This window comes from Ochotona princeps, chromosome 5, assembly GCF_030435755.1.
Source record: "Ochotona princeps isolate mOchPri1 chromosome 5, mOchPri1.hap1, whole genome shotgun sequence".
Classification (NCBI taxonomy): Eukaryota; Metazoa; Chordata; class Mammalia; order Lagomorpha; family Ochotonidae; genus Ochotona; species Ochotona princeps.
The window spans coordinates 73201350-73220360 of NC_080836.1; the positions used below are offsets into that span (position 1 = coordinate 73201350).

The following is a 19011-nucleotide window of genomic DNA, read 5'->3' on the forward strand; positions in this document are numbered from 1 at the left end:
CCTTCGGGACCAGGGAGGAGAGCTTTCTCTGGTCCGAGCCTGGCTCCACCTCTGGACCCCCCCTCCCTCGCAATGACCATCGGGATCGCTTCGAAAACCCCTCACAGCAAACAATCCTACAAACTAAAAAAAAAAAAAAAAAAAAAAAAAACACCTAAAATAAATAAACAACAGAAAGTAGAGCTTGAAATCTGACAGGAAAGAGCTGGCATGGATTGGCTCATGCCTCGCTGGGTGGGTCACAAAGATTAGTCACTCCTCACCATGGTGTTGAGGATTTTCCTGCACACCCCCCCCCCCCCAAAAAAAAATGTTCTGCACCTAAAATGTTGACATATATCTTGTTAGAGTTACAAGCCAGTCTGGATTATCCTAAAATCTGCCAAGATCAGCAAAATTTTACTTCAACACAACAACTGGCTAAATACTAAGATGAAATGGACACGAAACAGCTGAATGGTGCCTTATGGCCATTTTAAGGTATAGAGCAGCCGGTCCTGTATATACATCCTCTTAAATGAAAAGCCACAAAACAAAATCAACAACAGGAAGAAAAATAGAAATTTACAATGTCATGAAGTTAGATAACATGCTGCTAGATATGATAGTGTCCATTACACGGTTACTATACATCCCCTTAAATGAAAAGGCACAAAACAAAATGAACAACAGAAAGAAAAAAAGAAATTAACAACACCATTAAGTTAAATAACATGCTACTGAATGACTAATGTGTTGCTGGAGAAATGAAAAGAAAAATCAAGGACTTTCTTGAAGAAAATGATGCTACTGCATGTTTTGAAGAGGTGAAACTAACAAAACAAAAAAATAAAAATACAGGTTCCATTGGTCTTTGTTGGCGAAATGTGTCTCCTGCAGGCAACAGATAGATGGATTTTGATTTTGTTTAAGCCAGTCGACTAATCTATGATGTTTGATTGATGAGTTTAAGCTATCAATTCCTGTTTTCTGGAATGTGCCCTCTTTGTTTCACACTGGCTAGTATTTCTCCGTCTGTTTAAACGTGTCCTTACCCTATTCTGCCATCTAGATTCTATTTCCTTAATTTCTTTATAGTGGAGCCTTACAGTGCCTCTCCTCTAGTTTTTCACAAAATGGACACATAAGTGTGAACTAGTCTACGACTGTTCTGTGGAACACTCAACTTATTCATTCTATCTTGTTTCAGCATTTGTTGTCCAGTCTCTGTCCTTCCTGGCCCCACCATCCCAACCTCTGGTAATCATGAGTCTATGCTCCGATTTCTTTCTGTTCCCATATAAGACATCCTTGAAGTCTGTGGAAATGGAATTTAAAAATAAGTTTATTTTGAAAATGCTTTGAAATCCATACACTTGCAGAGTTGAGTCCTCCAAAATAGCATGGAAAATGTATAGTTTGTGAAAAAATGATTGGATCTTACATCTTTCTGCACCAAAATAAGTACTTCACAATTCTTCCTGGGAACTTCTTCAAGCATGAATAGGTAGTAACTTCCTGTATTTGCTACATTCTATTAACATATCCTAGTTTCATTCATTTTGCTGTACTTGACAGAAATTTCCTTCATTTTCAGTGGCTTAGTAATGAAAATTACTAAACACTGATGAAAATAAATAGTTAGCATTGTGGTACAGTGAACTAAATTGCTTCCTATAATGGTGGCATCCCATAGTGAAGTGCTGGTTTGACTCCTGGCATCTCTGCTGCTGATCCAACTCCCTGCTAATGTATCTGGGAAGACAGTAGAAAAGTACTTGGCTCCTACAACCCATGTGGGCAATCTGGATGGAGTTCATGGCTCCTGACTTCAGCCTGGACCAGTGCCTCATCTGTTGTGGGCATCTGGGGAGTGAATTAGTGGATGGAAGGACTCTCTCTCTCTCCCCATCTCTGTCTCTTCCTTCTTCCCTCGATCACTCCATGTTTTCCCCTTTTCCTATCACTTGGTCTTCAAATAAATAAATGTTTTTTTTTTTTTAACAAGAAAATAAGACACAAAAAGTCTCCCATATACGTGGATTAGAAGAATTAATAGTAAAAATGTCAATACAAACAAAAGTGATTACAAACTTAGTGCAATACCAATTACATTTTTTTTCTTACAACCAATTTTTTCTTCCTGTAGCTAGGGGTAGGGGGGAAGAGAAGGGGAGAGGGCTGTTCCCAGCAGCCTAACCACTTTGGTACCCAGAGATGTGGGACGACCTCTTGATGTCATCCTAGGGCCCCCAATGTGGAGCATGTTTTGAGGGTACTGCTTAAGTGGTTGTGATAGATCTGAGATGTTGATTTCATTGCTCAAGTCAAGAAAATCATTTCAAGGTTCACTGGCTGACATAGTTCACACTAGAGTCTCTATTTGCTTAGATTCTTGCTGTCAAAGCTTGTCTGAGAGAGTTGTCCAGTGTGTTCTGCCCTACATGGTATTAGATGTCCTCTGATGTCCTCAAAGATCTGTCTTGTCCCCCATGTGTGCATCTGAGCATGCTGTCTAGTGCGCAGGCTTCAGCAAACCAAGGAGGCCCAGTTCTGACTCATGTACTCCACGGCCAGACCACAGATCCTATGGTTTTCCCTGTGGTTGGAGTTTTGAGCAGTGTTCAAGTTGGAGGGGAGGGTCCCCAAAGAAACTTCACCAGAAGTGACCCCATACCATTACCCACATCAGACTACACACACTGGTGGTTGCAGTTGCCCAGCCAGTTCTGTTCCCAGCTCCATTTCTTACACAAACTGATGAATGCCATGGCCCAACCTAACCCTGCCCACCAAATACCCGGCCCTGACGCACATCAGCGGAACTGCACCCTAATCAGAGCAACCCCCAGTAACCCACACTGGGCAGTCCCCAGTTCTGTTTCCTGTGCATGATGGTATGTACAGAAGACCGATCTAATCTGTCCTGCATCCCTTTCGGCTCTAATGCATATCAGTGAGTGCCTAAGAAAGTCTGACTAACCCCACTATCCAGCCCAAACTTATGCTGGCAGGTTCTATTGCCTGTCCAGGCAGGCCCACCCCCCAGCCTTGGTTTTCATACTCACCAGTGCGAGCTGTAACCCAGAGAGGGGTGCCTATAAATTTCCTACTAGGCCCAATCTCAGTCCTGGATCTTGTACTTTCCAAGTGGTACTGCGGTCTAGCCTGAGAGGACTTGCCCTCAGTTCCAGCATTTGTCAGCTGATACTCTGGCAAAGCCCAGCCAGCTTGCACTTACTCTTGTTCATACTAATACCAGTAGATAGGGTCTTGCAGCGCAGTCTGGCTCTCCCCCTAATCCAACTCACATGCAGGTCAGTGGGTTTTGTAGCTCTGCCCAGCCTGGTCCACTCCAAGTCCCAGCTCTCATGCTCAGCAGTGAGAGCAATGACCCAGTAGGGGATCCCCTGCAGTCCTCCTACTCGCTCACCCCCTCCCCAGGGTGTTACATCTGCTGGTAGGTGCTGCAGCCCAGTCTGGCATGGCCTGCCTCACCTCATCATTCATCTGGCCTGCCCTTAGTTCCAGCTCATGCTGGTGTATGCTGCTGCCTAGCCTAGCCCAACTAGCTCCCTGGCTCTGGCCTTAATGTGAACTGACTGGTGTTCACATTAGGCCCAATCTGGACTGTCATGCACCCCGTCCTGGTTTTCACATCTGCTAGTGGATATGATGAACTGGCCCAGCCTGGCTGTTCCCCTAGACCTAATCCATACGTATACTGGAGGATACTATAATCTGCCCCTGTTACAGTCCACTCCTGGTCTGGGCTGCTCCCAGCCTTGGTTATTGCACTCACCTGTAGGGACTGTATCCTGACAGGAATTCTCCAAGCTCCTCTATCAGGTCACCTCCCAGACACAAATCTTGTGCACACTGGTGGATGCTTGGCCTAGCCTGACTTGGCCTACCTCCTGTCCTGGCAGGTACAGTGGCCTTGCTCGACAAGCCCATAGCCATTCTGGCTCTTACTGTTGGGTGCTCCAGCCCACCAATACTTTGCCCCACCCCAAGACCCAGTTTTCATGTGGTTCAGCAGGTTCTAGCCCAGTCTGTCTTATAACCACTCTGGCACCAGCACCAGCTGGTGTTGGAACCTAGCCAAGTCTGGCACATCCCAGACCCAATCCGCACCCATGCTAAGGGATGCAGTAGTCATGTCCAGCCCAGTTTGCTACTCCCATCCTGGCTCTTGTGCTCACCAGTGGGAATCACAGCCCAGGTGGGTTTCTCTTAGCTTCCCAACCAGACTTGTTCCCAGTCACAGATCTTGAGTGTTCTGGTTGCTCTGACCCAGCCTGGCGTAGACCACTCCCTGGCTTGACCCTTGCCATAGATGCTGCAGCCTAGCCTGGTCTGGCCTATCCCCCAGAAACAACACTCACTGGTGGGTGCTACAGCACCCTATCTAGAGTGCCTCTATCCCTGGCTGTCATGTCAACCAGTAGGTATAATAGCCTAGTCTAGCCTGGCATAGCTTGTACCTCATCCTGGCTCCTGCACATGCCAGTGCACTATAGTTTGGCCTGGCCCAGCCTGGTACACGCTCTCAGAGGCAACCCACTCCATGCTGACACATGGAACAGTCTTGTTCAGTCTGACCAACACCTAGCCCTTACTCACATGCTCACCAGTGGGAGATACACCCCACCAGGGGAGTTTCCCAACTTTTCCTATCCGGCCCACTCCCAGATCCAGATTTTATGAATGCCACTGGGTGCTAGGTCCTTACCCAGTATATTCTGACCCCCACTCTCAGCCTCTGAGTGCTAGCAGATGTTGTGGCATGGCCCACCCCACATCCTATTCTCGGTTGCACTTCTTGGTGCTGCAATCTGGACCAGTCCAACCTATTCCCAACTCCAGCATGCATGAATGTTCGTGACTTTCATGGTCATGCCTAGCTTGGCCTGTCACCACATATCTTGAGCAATCAGTGCATAGTACTGTTCCACAGGGCTGAACCATGTATCTCCCATAGAATCTGCCCCCAGGTCTGGTTCTCTTAACTGCTGGTTAGTGTCATGGCTCAGTGTAATGTGACCTATCCCCTGTTCCGACACTCACTGGTCAGTACTGTGGTCAAGCCCTGCCAGGTAGGCCATCAAGCCCTAGCTTTAGTGGGCTGGTAGTTGGCAGTGGGTGGTAGTTGGCAATGAATGATACTAACTACTCCAGCTCAGGTCTTCCATGTGGCTGGGTGTATTTGTCTGATCCAGAAAGGTCTTTCAGTTTCTCTCCTCCAAACTGCTCAGTCTCAGTCCTCTTGCTTACCTGCAACTACAGCCTCACCTCTCTCGCATCCCACACACAATTTCCTGAGCAACATACAGCCCATGGTCCTGCAAGTGCATGGTTCCCCAGTCCAGTCTTCCGGCTGGGTGGCATGCTGGCCCAGAACCCTGACTAGGCTGCAGTTCCCACTGGTGTGCATAAGGATTGGGTTGGTGATGGGCTGGGTTGGGCTAGGTTGTAGCACTGGTGGGTTTGCATGGGAGGTGGGGTTGGGGGTGGAATTGACCAGGTAACTGCATTCACTGGTATGTACATAGGTTGATACAGGCGACAGACTGAATAGGACCCCACATTAGTTGGTGCACACAAGCTAGGTCTGGGGTCACCCCAGGCAAAGTTTCCTCGGGGACTCCCCAACTAGACTGCTAGACACAAACTCTGGCCACAGAGAAAATCACAGGTTGGCCAACTCTCCTGGCCAAGCTTTGGCACCAAGTGTCAGAGTGTGTGGATGTACCACCAAGGTGGACTTGGTCAATTAACAGATCTTAGTAAGATTTTCTGAACCCTGGAGAAATGAAACCAGCAACACCTCAGAATTATTGAATTCACTTAAGTAACACCCTTGGAACATTCTTCCCCACATCAGGGTCTCTGGGATGACATCAAATGTTCATCTGTTATCCCTGGCTGCTAATGTAGTTTGGCAACAAGGGGCGATCTTCCTTTCCTCTCTACACCCACCTCCTGTAGATACAGTATAAAAAGAAAAAATGGGAAACATTTGTCCCACCTACCTTCCTCCATAGCTTGACACTTCCCACCCTAATCAGTGGCCCATATGGGCATGCACCATTCTCAATCATGTAAACAACATTAAAAATAAAAATTTAAAAGGATTAGTAGGAAATACTGGTATTAAAACACTATTCATTTCACTTTTTCACTGTATTATAGCAACCAGACCACATGTAAACAATTGAGCAGAGTCCCAATAATGCCTTTCTCACAAGAACAGCCTCTTCAGCTCTATTTGGTCTGTGAACCATAGTTTTATAACCCTGTTGTAGTGGTTTGGCATTTTAATTCACTTATCTCCAATTTCTCACCAGAATTAATAAAATGAATAGTGCTAATTAAGAAAAGCTGTTAAAACAGAAAATAAGCCACAACATATTATCTATTTTAACATATATTAAATATAATGACAAGACTCTGATTTAATGTTAAAAGTAACCTGAAAAAAATAACTTTGTGGTCCAATATCTGTATCTTACTTTGTGAATTATTGCGAAGGACTTTAGAGTACCTGTCAAACAGGGAACAAAACTGCTTGGTAAAAGAAAGCAAATGGGGCATCTTTTTGTGTAACATTGTATAGTTCCCTCAAAAATAAAAAAGAAAGACATTTTGCTATTAAGGTTTAGCTATTTCTTTTTAATTAGTAGAATATTTGCATCAGCAAGAAAAAATAAGTTACAAGAGTGAGGCTGAAAGTACACAGGGGATTTTAAGTACAATTTAACATTTACCTGATAGTGATATGCAGGCTGCTGATAAACTGGCTGAGCCACCATCACAGGAGAACTAGATATAGAACGTGACTTTAAGATGAAGGAAAAACAGAAAAATTATGTCAAAATTCTACAAAATATCTCACTGATAGAATTTATTTCAAATTATTGCCTGAGGCAAGTCAATCTATGACTTAGGTATAGAAATGCTATTTTCTACTTTTTAATGACACTGTCAACTTTAAGTCTTTTTATTAAAATTAACACATTATTTCTACTTAAATGTGATTTTACTTCTATGGTAATTCTGAAAATAATCACTAGAAACCATTATTTCCAAAGACTGAAAATATAATTCCAAGAGAATATTTAGCAGAAAATGGCATCTGGTCTTAGAATAATAATACTTGTTATATTCACTGTGGAGACTAGCAGTAGGTGGTTAATGTTTACAGTAGTATTCAGAACTAAATGAATTATCATATCTGGTTTTCTCCCTAATTTCTCCCTACTTACAAATAATCAACATTCCATTCCCCTGGTATATATATTTAATTAAAGCAAATGCCTTATTTACTGAAGCACTTGTCAAATTCTATTAAATGAATAAGTTATCTAATAAACACAAAGGCTTATTATTATGTAAGTGATATATATGTAAGTTTTGTATCTATAGCTAAAGAAAGTACAAGTAACATTTGATTATTTAAAGTGATGGAATGGGGCCCAAATCAGATTACTTAAAATCAAATCATTACTAAAATAGGTAAATTGTGCTGCAAATGGTAAAAATGGCCCTAATGACAGTAATTAAAAGCCAATTTTTACTAAAGGGTTTAACTTACATTGTTTTGTTTTAGTGGTCATATCCTCAAAACAGAATAGTTTTGCATGATTCACAGACTATAATGATATGTTAATAAAATTGTACCTCATTAACTTTAGAAAATAACGTGATCTACATTAGTGGATTAAAGCAGGAAAAACAATATAAAAGAAAAGTGAATTTGTTAAAATTCAATCCTTTTTGTAATTAAAAAAAAACTGGCAAACAGAATAGAAAATAACTTCTTTAATTGCTTTAGGGTGGTGACTCTTAACCATGAGGGACTTTGTCCACAAGAGAATATCAGGCAAAAGTAGGAGACATTTCTGGTTATCCTAACTACGGAGAGGCTAGGGATACTTCTAAATATTCTTCAATGCACACGACAGATTCTACAACAAAGGAATCACCTGGATCAAAACATCATTAGTTATGCAGTTTTGTCAAACTTTTTAAAGAAACAAGATTTTTGATAGGTGGTAGAAACAAAAGAAAACAAACATATCATGTTCATAGATGGGAAGACTCTGTATTATAGAACATTTAATGTCTCCAATTAACCTGTGCATTAGGTGAAACTCTAATAAAAGTCTAATAAGTGCTCTCAACAGAACCCAACAAGTTGAATTATAAAATTTATTCTTATAAAACAAAGACAAAAGGCCAAAAGATTCTTAAAGAAGAACAAAGTTATAAAGCCACAATAATGAAAACAGATGGACACTTGATATTTGACAGATGACTCATTTCAAACAGCGGTAGAAGCACGGAGTAGTTAATACATAAGTTGAGATTTAAAATGTTGATGTGAAAAGCAGTAACATTGTACTATTTAAAAAGTAAAATATAGGAGAACATTGTCACTCTTATAATAATGAAGAATTCTTTGTAAAATAAGATACTAGGGGTTGAAACCATAAAGGAAAGCAAGATGACATTTCTTGACATTAAAAGAAAGAGCAAAAATATCCTAATTTTTTAATGAGAAGACGCATAAAGGGACAAGGTAAAACTAGAGGATATTTACAACATAAAACATTAATATTTAAAGAACTCAAGGAAAAAAGAAATCATTCCAACAGAAAAACCGACAAAGAATATGAGCAGGCAGTTCACACAAGAAACTGGAATGGCCAGCTAGTGTATATGAAAATATGCTCAATTTTATCAGTAATCAGGCAAACGAGTAGTAAAGTAAAAAAATACCACTGCCTAATGACATTGGCAAAAATGTAAAAAACTAGTAATTATAGGGGTTGGCAGATTATGGAGAAACTAGAGCTCTCATAACCTGCTGCCACTGCGGCTCACTTTGGAAGGCTCTTTGGCAACAATAATCAAGGATGTGAACACATTATGAATATGAAACTGTGAGTCAATGCATATATTTTGGCTTAAACCAATGCAGATTAAGGGAACACAAATTTTTTTCCAGTGACATGGGTTGCTGAATTATCTTAAAAGTAACAATTCAGAATCAACCTAAGTTCTTTTTTATGATTTTCTCTCCTTACAAACTCATCTGTGTACTGTTTTAAAGATTCTTTAACCGTCATTGTTTTTCTTTCTTTAAAAAAAGGCACATTTCTTACTTACTCTGGATCTTGCTATAATGCTTTATATCGGAATGTAAATATCATCAGGATTTCAAGCAATTACATAATTCCTGAGAAACTGGAGGAAAAAAAGCCAAAGACCTTGTATGGTAATATTAAAGGAATGTGGTTCTTTATTTTCATCCAGAGAACAAACTTAAAATTAGCTGAATGTCACAGGAATACATATGAACTCATTCATTTATTTCAGTCTAAAAATAATCAGAATTTTCTCATACAATGTTTTATTTAGCTTCTCTTGACTAATTTTGTAAACTGAGTTACCAAGCAGACACTTCACAATAAGCTAAATCAAAATAAGCTAAATCTCTAGGTATAAAAGTTTGATAAAATGTAAAGAAAAGACTCAACATTTAATATGCTGAAACTACGTAAGTGCATGATAAATTTCAAATACCAAGATAAGCATGACTACATATATGCATAGTCTAAAAAATTTTACAGCATATCCAAGCAAAATCTTGGAAAACCACTGTGCTACAGAAACATTCATATAATACACACAAGATCTGGATCTTCGTGAAGCCTTGATTGTGGAAAAAACTAAAAATATCTATTAATAAAGAAAAATAAAAGGACCTGGCACGGTAGCCTAGCGGCTAAAGTCCTCGCCTAGCATGCGCCAGGATCCCATATGGGCACTGGTTCATATCCCCGCAGCCCCACTTCCCATCCAGCTCCCTGCCTGTGGCCTGGGAAAGCAGTCGAGGACGGCCCAAAGCCCGTGGGAGACCCAGAAGAGGATTTGGGCTCCTGGCTTTGGATTGGCTCAGGTCTGGCCGTTGTGGCCACTTGGGGAGTGATCAATGGGTGGAAGATCTTCCTGTCTGTCTCTCCCCCTCTCTGTATATCAGACTTTCCAATAAAAATAAATCTTAAAAAAATTATGATAGACAACAGAATATTATAAAACAAGTGAACTAGATACATGGTATAATCTAAAAATATGGATCAAAATGGTTTAATTTAAAAAATACATTGTTGAGTAGAAAAGCAAGATTTAAATGTTTAAAAAGCACCCTCAGCAATAATACACATGTTTAAGAACACGTGTGTATTCATAGTAAACACTTATCAAGATTGCAGGAAAATATTCTGGTTAATTCTGAGGAGAAAAGAATAAGGGTGTGGAGATAAGTAAACTTTATCTGAATTTGTTTTATTTTACTTCCCCCTCCTTAAAAATAACTTAAATAATGAAAACACTAACATCTGTTAAATTTGGGTGGTAGAGTACTATGTTTTTATTTGCATTTATCTGTGACTGAAATATTTCAGAAATAAAGCAAATATTTTAAAAAAATCAGTATAATAGACTGAAATGCTTCCAAAAGAAAATTACTTACAGGCCAAGGTGGTGGGACAGAAGTTACCTCTGGAGTATGAAAATAAGCAACACCATTATGATAGGTGTAAGGATATCCAGTTGAAGTTGTTAGGTACATTGTTCCAGCTGCAGGCATTATACTAGAACCTAAAGCAAAGATTAAATAGCAAGTGAAACAGTGGAAGTGAAAAAGGAACAAAGAAATTTAAATACATCCCAAATGTTCACCAACTGAACTCTGGATAAAGAAAATGTGATACAAACATATAAATACACTAGGGAATACTGCTCGGTCATAAAAAGAATGAAATTTTGTCTTTTGTAATTAAATGGATGCAACTGGAAGCCATTATGATTAGCAAAAAGACAGTTCCAAAGACAAATATCATGTTTTCTCATACACAAGGTACATAAACATATATCTATATGAGTGTGACTGACATTTGATTTTTGTTTGCAACCTTTGTCTATGTTCCTAGGGAATAGGCTCTGTTTTAATTTTTTACATGTTATTTGCTGGTATCTTAAGACAAGGAGGTGTTAATTCTGTGAAGTAAATGAAAGCATGCCTTTGCAAAAATTAGAAAAAAAAGGAATAAGGATGAATGGGGAATGTGAAAAGAAGAGAGGTTAGGGTAGGATAGGAAGTATCATCACACTCCTATTATCTGCTTTGTGAAATAAGTGAAATTTGATCACATAATATCAAATAAAGTTTAAAAAGAAGAAAAAGATTAAATAACAATAACTGGTATGTTCAATCTAGCTTTTAAAATACAGTTTCTTTGCTGAATGTATCTTGACAATAGGATGCTGAACTCTTCACCAATGTCCAACCCTACAATGTCAGCATACACTTAAAGAACAGAATGATAGGTTTACGCCTGATTGTGAAACACTACACCATTGTAATGACATGAGGCAAATCAGTGGGGACAGTGGGTTGGGGAGGGGGAAGGGAACTCCCAGAGCCTATGGACTGTATGATGGAATAATAAAATAACTAAATAAATTTTAAAAATATAGTTTATGAACAGCTTTTTGAGAAATATTTATCTTGATTCATTTACACTTTGCTAGAATAAAACCAAACATCATGTATTTTAAAGATAATTCTATATGCTAAGATATCTTTGAAGCATGTGTTTTCCACCTTATCTTGGAACTTTTATTAGCTTGTGGTGATTAACAGTTGAGTGAACAAGCAAGCTAGTTCTTATCCACAGGTTAACAACCCAACTACCTGTAGTGGTCAGCCTGAGGCTGAGTTGGAATTCAACCCAGGTCTCCTATGTGGATAATACAGTCATAACTATTTGAGACATCACTTGCTGCCTCCAAGGTTCTGCATCAGAAGGAATGCTAGAATTGGAAGCTGAACTGGGATTTGAATTCAGGTACTCCAATATGTGATGTGGACATCTAAACCATTAGACCAAAATGCCAGCATTGGAAATGATGCTTGATCTGCACTTCAAGGAATGAAACGGATCATAAAGAACATTATATGTAAAGGAAATCATATATCAGAGTTCCAAGAAGAGGAGCATGGTATGCTCTGGGATTAAGAGAAGGCGTAGGCCTGGCATAGTAGTCTAGTGGGCGCCTGTTCGTGTCCTGGCAGCCCCACTTCCCATCCAGCTCCCTGCTTGTGGCCTGGGAGAACAGTTGAGGATGGCCCAAACCCTTGGGACTCTGCACCTGTGTGGGAGACATGGAAGAGGCTGTGGGCTCCTGGCTTCAGATTGGCTCAGCTCCAGCAGTTGCAGCCGCTTGGGGAGTGAATCAATAGATGGAAGATTTTCCTCTTTCCTCCTGTATGTATATCTGACTTTGCAATAAAAATAAATGAATCTTTTTTTTAAACAAAAGGCTCAATAACTAAAACATGGAAAGAAAAGAGAATAGCTTAAAATAATCTGTGACTAAGAAGATGCATACTTCTGAAAAATCACCCTGGTTGTCGTGTAAATAATGAATTGAAAGATATTGTATTCAGAGACCAGTTGGAAGAACTTTCTTATAATCAAGATGAGTGAAGTGGACAGTTGATGTTGGCAATAGAAAGAAGAGACATTATCTAAGAAAATTTAAGAACTGCTTATACTTTACAAATAAACATTTAACATTTTTGGTTTTTTTTTGCAGAAAAATAAAAAGAATTTTGGAGTCAAGCAATCCTGGATTTGAAAAATTTGGCTAAGCTATTTGGTTCCATACTTCTCATGCAGGTTGTTGGATGGTGTGACAGGAGGTATGAAAAATTATTGACTGGGTTTGGCATTGTGGCATAGTGAGCAAAGTCACGGCCTGCAACACGGCATATTTGGTGTCCTGGCTGTTCCACTTCTGATCCAGCTTCCTGCTAATGTGTGGGAAAACACAGTGGAAGATGGACCTCGTGTCTGAGTCCTTGCCACCCAAATGGGCGACCTGAAAGAAACTCTTCATTCCTGGGGTCAGTCTGGCACAAGCCTGACCATTGTGGCCAGATGTGGAGAGAAGATATCTGTTTTTCTTTTAAAATAAAGAAATATTAAAAAGGAAAAGTAAAGGTACTGGTTGAACATGGTGATTTTCCCATAGGAGCAGTTTTATTCAAATACTTATTTTGGAAAATATTTTTATATTCAAATAAAAATATCACATTATGGAACCTAATGCAAATATACATGACATTTTTACAAAATCATGAGATTTTAAAACAATTTGTGCAGTTCCAATATGCTGTTTTGGTTTAAAACTCACAATGTACTCAGATGAACTATCCTTTAAGAGCATTTCAGTGAGAACTTTGCTAGAACAGTGCCTTTCTTTTTTTTTCCTAACTTTTATTTTTGAAATGTATCATATAATTAATGCCTATCTTTCTAAGACTGAATTTTATCTTTGTAAAAGAGGGCGTTAATAATATTACCCAAGATGCTGTAGGAATTAAAGCAAATAAATAAAAATCTATAACCCTGACATTGAATAGCGGTTAAATTATTTGTGCATTTGAAGTGTTCAGCATTGCACTGATTTATTTTCTGTTTCGGCAATTAGTTTCTTAGTACTTAACTGTTGATGATAATGGGCTAAAGATCCAGTACGACATGTTATAGGTCAACAACAGCAGTCTGAAAATACATAGCATTCTGTCATATTTAGCAATTCCATTTTATATTTTGGTCACTCCTAAATTAATGGACATTAACTTAAAAATATACACTATCTGTTAATTTCTAAGTTAAAAGAATTCAAATGCACATAATTTATGAATTTAATAGATGATTCATAACCACCTAATATTTTGCATATCTTAGATGACACTATGATGTGGTTAAGGAAAAGCGAGAAAAATTAGTTACAAATTTTATATGACATGTTTCCTTCTAGCCAAAGATGTCAAGATTTTAATAATTATGGGGAAAACATTAATTGCAAAGTTGCTCAGTTTAATACACAGGAAGAGAGAAAAAAGGAATAGAATTGAAAGAATCAGAAGGTAATTCTTAAAGCTTTCGGGATTGTTCTCTCTGATAATTATGATACATATATTTGGGTTACAGTAAATGGCAATATAGTTTTATATTATTTCTACACTTCTCAGCATTTTTACTTTACTTGAAAATATTTTTCTGATTAGAAAATTGTCTAGCTAGTAATTATCAATTCTAATAATTTTCATTATATTAAATATTTTAGTTGGGAAAAGACTTCTGCTTTAAAGATGTAATTGTAAGGCTGGTACTGTGGGTGCCAGCATCCCATACAGGTGCTGGTTTAAGCAGATGGAAGACCTCTTTCTCTGTCTCTCCTGCTCTCTCTGTAACTTGTTTTCAAATAAAAATAAATAGATCTTAAGAAAGATGTACATGTATGAAATATACTTACGCTACATGCACATTTATGCCTAGGCAAAAACATTATGATACATAACTTTGCAACATGAAATATGAAGATACTTTAAAAATTCATGGAGAACTTCAATTGAAGGATTAAATTTACTTTAAATTTGTGCAGTTATTTCATGGTATTTTCCATGAAAATCCCTCATATTCATTTGATCAGCAACTTTGCTGAAATAACTTACAAAATGAAAGAAACATATTTTAATAAACTCTTCTAAAACTCAACAGCGTTTCAAAAAAGAAAAATACATTAGTTCTCAATACATACGAGGGATCCCTACTTGTTGTTTTCTTATAGCTGGACCAATGTTCAGTTTCTTATCCTTGTAATTAAGTTTCTCAGCCTAAAGCAAAGAAAATATAAATTATTTCAGGGTTATTAATTAGTTATAAAACCAATATGGAAAATTATCGAGACAAGTTTTAAAATTCAGGCTACAGCAATTTTTAAAGGAAATAATGCTTATGTAAAAGGACCAAGTTTTTCAATTCAAACAGATTTGAGTCCAAATCTTGATTTTAATGCTTTTCCTTCCTTTCTTCTTTTTTTAAAACACAGTCAAACTTTATTATTCATGAATTTTGTATTTGTGAATTTGTCTATTTTCTAAAACTCCAAAACCAATACTTAATGGTGATTTGGGACTACCAAAAGATTTATTCCGACTGGCCAAAAGTTCAAGTAGCTTGAATGCATGTTTCCAGCTAAGGCTAAACAAGGCAATGTTGTGATTCAGCTTTCTCAATGCATATGTGTCCGTTTCACATTTTATGTATTGGCACATTTCCCATATTTTTTTTTGTTATTGGGGATTTTACTATTTAAAATGATCCCCAAATGCAGAATTGAAGCACTGTCTAGTGATCCTAAGCACAAGATTATCATATGTCTTATGGACAAAATCTGTGTTAGACAAGCCTAATTCAGGAATTAGTGCTATTGGCTGTGAGTTCAATGTTAATGAATTAACAAACTGTTAAATTTTCTGCCTTTAGATAGAAACACACACAAGATTATGCATTAATTAGTTAACTCCAGTGTTGTGACCAACGGTTTTCAAAGCCTCACCTGTAATTTCTCTAGGAACAGCTCAGTGTTTACTAATTCAGTATTTGTGGCCACTCTATCGAACACAACTGTTACACATAACAAGAATTAGATGTACATGATTCTAATAATATGCAATTCTATTTTTGAGAAAAATTAGTTGCTGTCATAACTTAAGTCATTACACTAAACTACTACAGTACTACAGGCTTTATAGACTTCTATGAATGCTCTTCGCTTATATGCATAATGTGTTTCATGTAAGGGAAATAATTTCAGATAATCACATTCTAGGGATTCATGCTTACAGAATTTTTTTAGGAATGCAAAATGCCATAAACACCTCACAAAAGATACTTCAATAATTTCATAGAAAATGCAATTAAAAGAGTGCAACAAGGGCTGGCATTGGTGTATTGGTTATGATGCTGCTTGGGATGCCTAGAGCCCGTATCCAAGTATCTCGGTTTAAGACCTGGCCCCACTCCCAGTTCCAGCTTCCTGCTGATACAAACCCCAATATGGTTTAGGTGATGGCTCAGGAAAATGGGTCCCTGTGACCCACACTGATACCTGTTTGGGGTTCCTGCTTCTGGCTTTAGCCTGGTCTAGCCCCACCTGTTGTGGATATTTGGAGAGGGAATTGGTGGATGAGAAATTTTTTCTGAACAAATGAAAAATTAAAAGGATAGCACATACTTTCTAAGAACTGCTGAAGCACCCTTTGTATCACTAAGTTCTTAATTTAAGCAAAAATAAATAGGAAATTGATATTACAACTTCACACAACCTTGCTCATGTAATGATTTGACATTTGTTCTTCTATAGACAGTCTCTTGCAAGCAATATCATTTTTTTGTAAAGAATCATTTATTTAAAAGGCTGAGTTACAGACAGAAGGAAATGGAGAAGAGGGTTAGGAGAGAAGAGATGAGGAGAGGGAGAAAAGGAGGGGAAGAGGAAGAAAGAGACGGGGAGAGAGAAAACATCAGAATCTTCCATCCACTGGTTCATTTCCCAATGAGCTGAAAAAACAGATCTGGGTCAGGCTGAGTGCAGGAGTCGGGAACTCCAACCTGATTTCCCAGAAGGATATAAAACTTACGTAGGCTCAAGTACTTGTGACATATTCCACTGCCTTTCAGATGTACTAGCAGGAAGCAGGACTAGAAGCAGAACAGGTGGCACTCTGAGATGCAGGTGTCCCAAGCAGTGATTTAACACACTGCAGCAAAATTCTGGCCCCTAATGCCAGAATTCTTAAGATACAAGTAAATCAAGATTCATTTTTAGCAACTTTTCATTTTAATTGAACTCTAGTTGAAAAATAAACACCTTAAGGGGTTAGTTTTCAGAAAAAAGTTCTTAAAAACAGTTCTAAAAGTGAAATTCACATATTAGAAGATCTTACCTCTTGTAAAATTTTTTGTGCATCTTCTTGTGTTTCAAAAGTGATGAAGCCATACCTAAATAAATGTAATTAATACCATTAATTGTTTTCTCAGGACATGACATTAGTTAGGCTAAATTAACTTTTTAAAAGAATGGGCCACTGTAGGAACATGCATCTTTTTATGCTGTACCAGAAAAGGAATCACAGGAGAATCATTCAGCTCAATCCTACCAGCTTCTCTATGAGTAAGAGGGCTAACAAAAGAAAAAATAAACCAGAGATCATCAAATACTTCATCTCTGAGCTGTAAGTAAGAAAGCAACGAGAATATGTTCTGAATTACAGTTTTCAGTCCAAAGCAACAGTCTCCTTTAAAATAATACAAGTTTAGCATAAATGAAGGAATCTAAGTAGAGAAAGACTGAAGAATTTAAAAATTTGACAATAGCACTTAAATTGATAAATAACTATACAATTGCCTTATTTATCAATAACACATAAAATTATAATTAGTATATTTCCTAAATATCAACTAAAACTTGTGTAACTTCAAATTTTAGATCCATTTTTCATTTGATGGTTACCTTGATGTACAATTCATACAATGTTCAAAATAAAAATACAAATGCATGGATAACATGTCCTAAAATTCAACAAGGTAAAAGCAAAAAATCAATTTACAAAGCTTTTATTTCTATTTATTTTTCATATATTTCTATTTAAACTTTTTCAGCAATGCTAAATATCATGTATACTATCTTCTTTAGTTCATAATTACTATGTTGTATATAAGGTTTCTTTTTCTCTAACATTAATCAAGAGTTAAGAAATTATTTTAACATTAAATATTTGGTAGAACACTTACACCACCCAGTGGAAAGGGCATAAAATACAGTTTATGGTTCCATGTGTATTTTCTTTTATGATTAGATAGTAGATATTACCAAAATATTGCAAATTTTGTTAGCTAAACAGGAGATAAAATAACCAGTTCATCTCAACATTGTTCAGAACTACGAGGAAGTACTGAATCTGTCTGAAAATGTCTTCTTGTTAGGATCCCATCTTTTCCAAAGTATTCGCCATTACACTTGAATACATTTTCTAATACAGTTTCTACTCACCTCACCGCTCCTTCTTAGGCCTGTTACTATGCTTTGCTTCTCTTCAAAGAAAACAAACATAATCCTCTATTGATACCCCGACTGACTTATATTTAACTTTGCAAACTCTTCTGTGAGTACACTAACCAAACTACATTTTTTTCTCTCTGAAATCTGGCTTTTATACACACAAATCTCCACAAATCCAGGTGCTTCCTGCTTTTCTTCTCAATTTTCATTCTTTTTGATATGACAATTTTAAATCATTCTCATTTAGAATTATATCTCCCATATATATTATTCTCATCTGAGATAAAATCTACATGGATTGGAGCTAACAGTTTTCAAAAAAGATCTCTATATTCTAAAGCAGAAATATAATTTCTGAGAAATTGGATTTCCTTAGTTTCTGGTACTTTTGCAACTCTTTATTTGCTATTCAACATTAAAATCTTGCTGCTTAACACTGATGGATCCTCAGCTTATGGAAGAATAACTTCCTAACAAGAAATGTTACAGTGTCTCCCCTCTGTTCAATGCTTTATTGCTTTCCAAGACAGATGAAAAGGTTCAGGAGAAAATAGGGCATGAAACTCTCTGCTGAAATAGAATCAAAGCAAAATTAGCAAACTCAGCAATCCAACAGAAATTCTGCATACTACCTGTATTGATACTAACCCTTTGGACACTCCAGCTCTGTCATTTACAATCTTCACTTCCTTCACAGACCCATATTGGGAAAAAAATTTTCTTAAATCATTTTCATTAGTCTAACAGGATAAAAGAAAATATTAGAACATTTTAATTGACTGATAAACAACTCATGGTTAATTTGCAGACAACTATGAATATATAACCAAAATAGTGCATGAAACCTCTAAGTTATTAAAAGCAACTATTTTAGGCAGTAGTTATGTTGTTAAACTATTTTATGTAAATAAAAACTTTTAAGCTTAATTATTTTAAAATGACAAAGAAAGCTTTCTTTTTAAGGTTAAAAACACCATGTTGTGGCCATAGTAAGGACCTATTGTTATTGGCTCTTACAGCTGAGAAAGGTCAACAGTCACAGCA

At 37.5% G+C, this 19011-nt stretch overlaps 1 protein-coding gene across 6 annotated transcripts in view; it reads right to left on the reverse strand.

Annotated features, from left to right (window-relative positions):
* BOLL (boule homolog, RNA binding protein) overlaps window positions 1-19011 on the reverse strand; it is a 47222-nt gene that overhangs the window by 21601 nt on the left and 6610 nt on the right. For all 6 annotated transcript variants that reach the window (XM_004576951.4, XM_058664794.1, XM_058664790.1 and 3 more), the window contains exons 3-7: window positions 18616-18707; window positions 16853-16907; window positions 14662-14737; window positions 10520-10647; window positions 6750-6821 (exon numbers count right to left, since the gene is read on the reverse strand). In XM_004576951.4, coding sequence (XP_004577008.1) covers window positions 6750-6821; window positions 10520-10647; window positions 14662-14737; window positions 16853-16907; window positions 18616-18707 — 423 coding nt within the window. The remainder of the gene's footprint in view (window positions 1-6749; window positions 6822-10519; window positions 10648-14661; window positions 14738-16852; window positions 16908-18615; window positions 18708-19011) is intronic.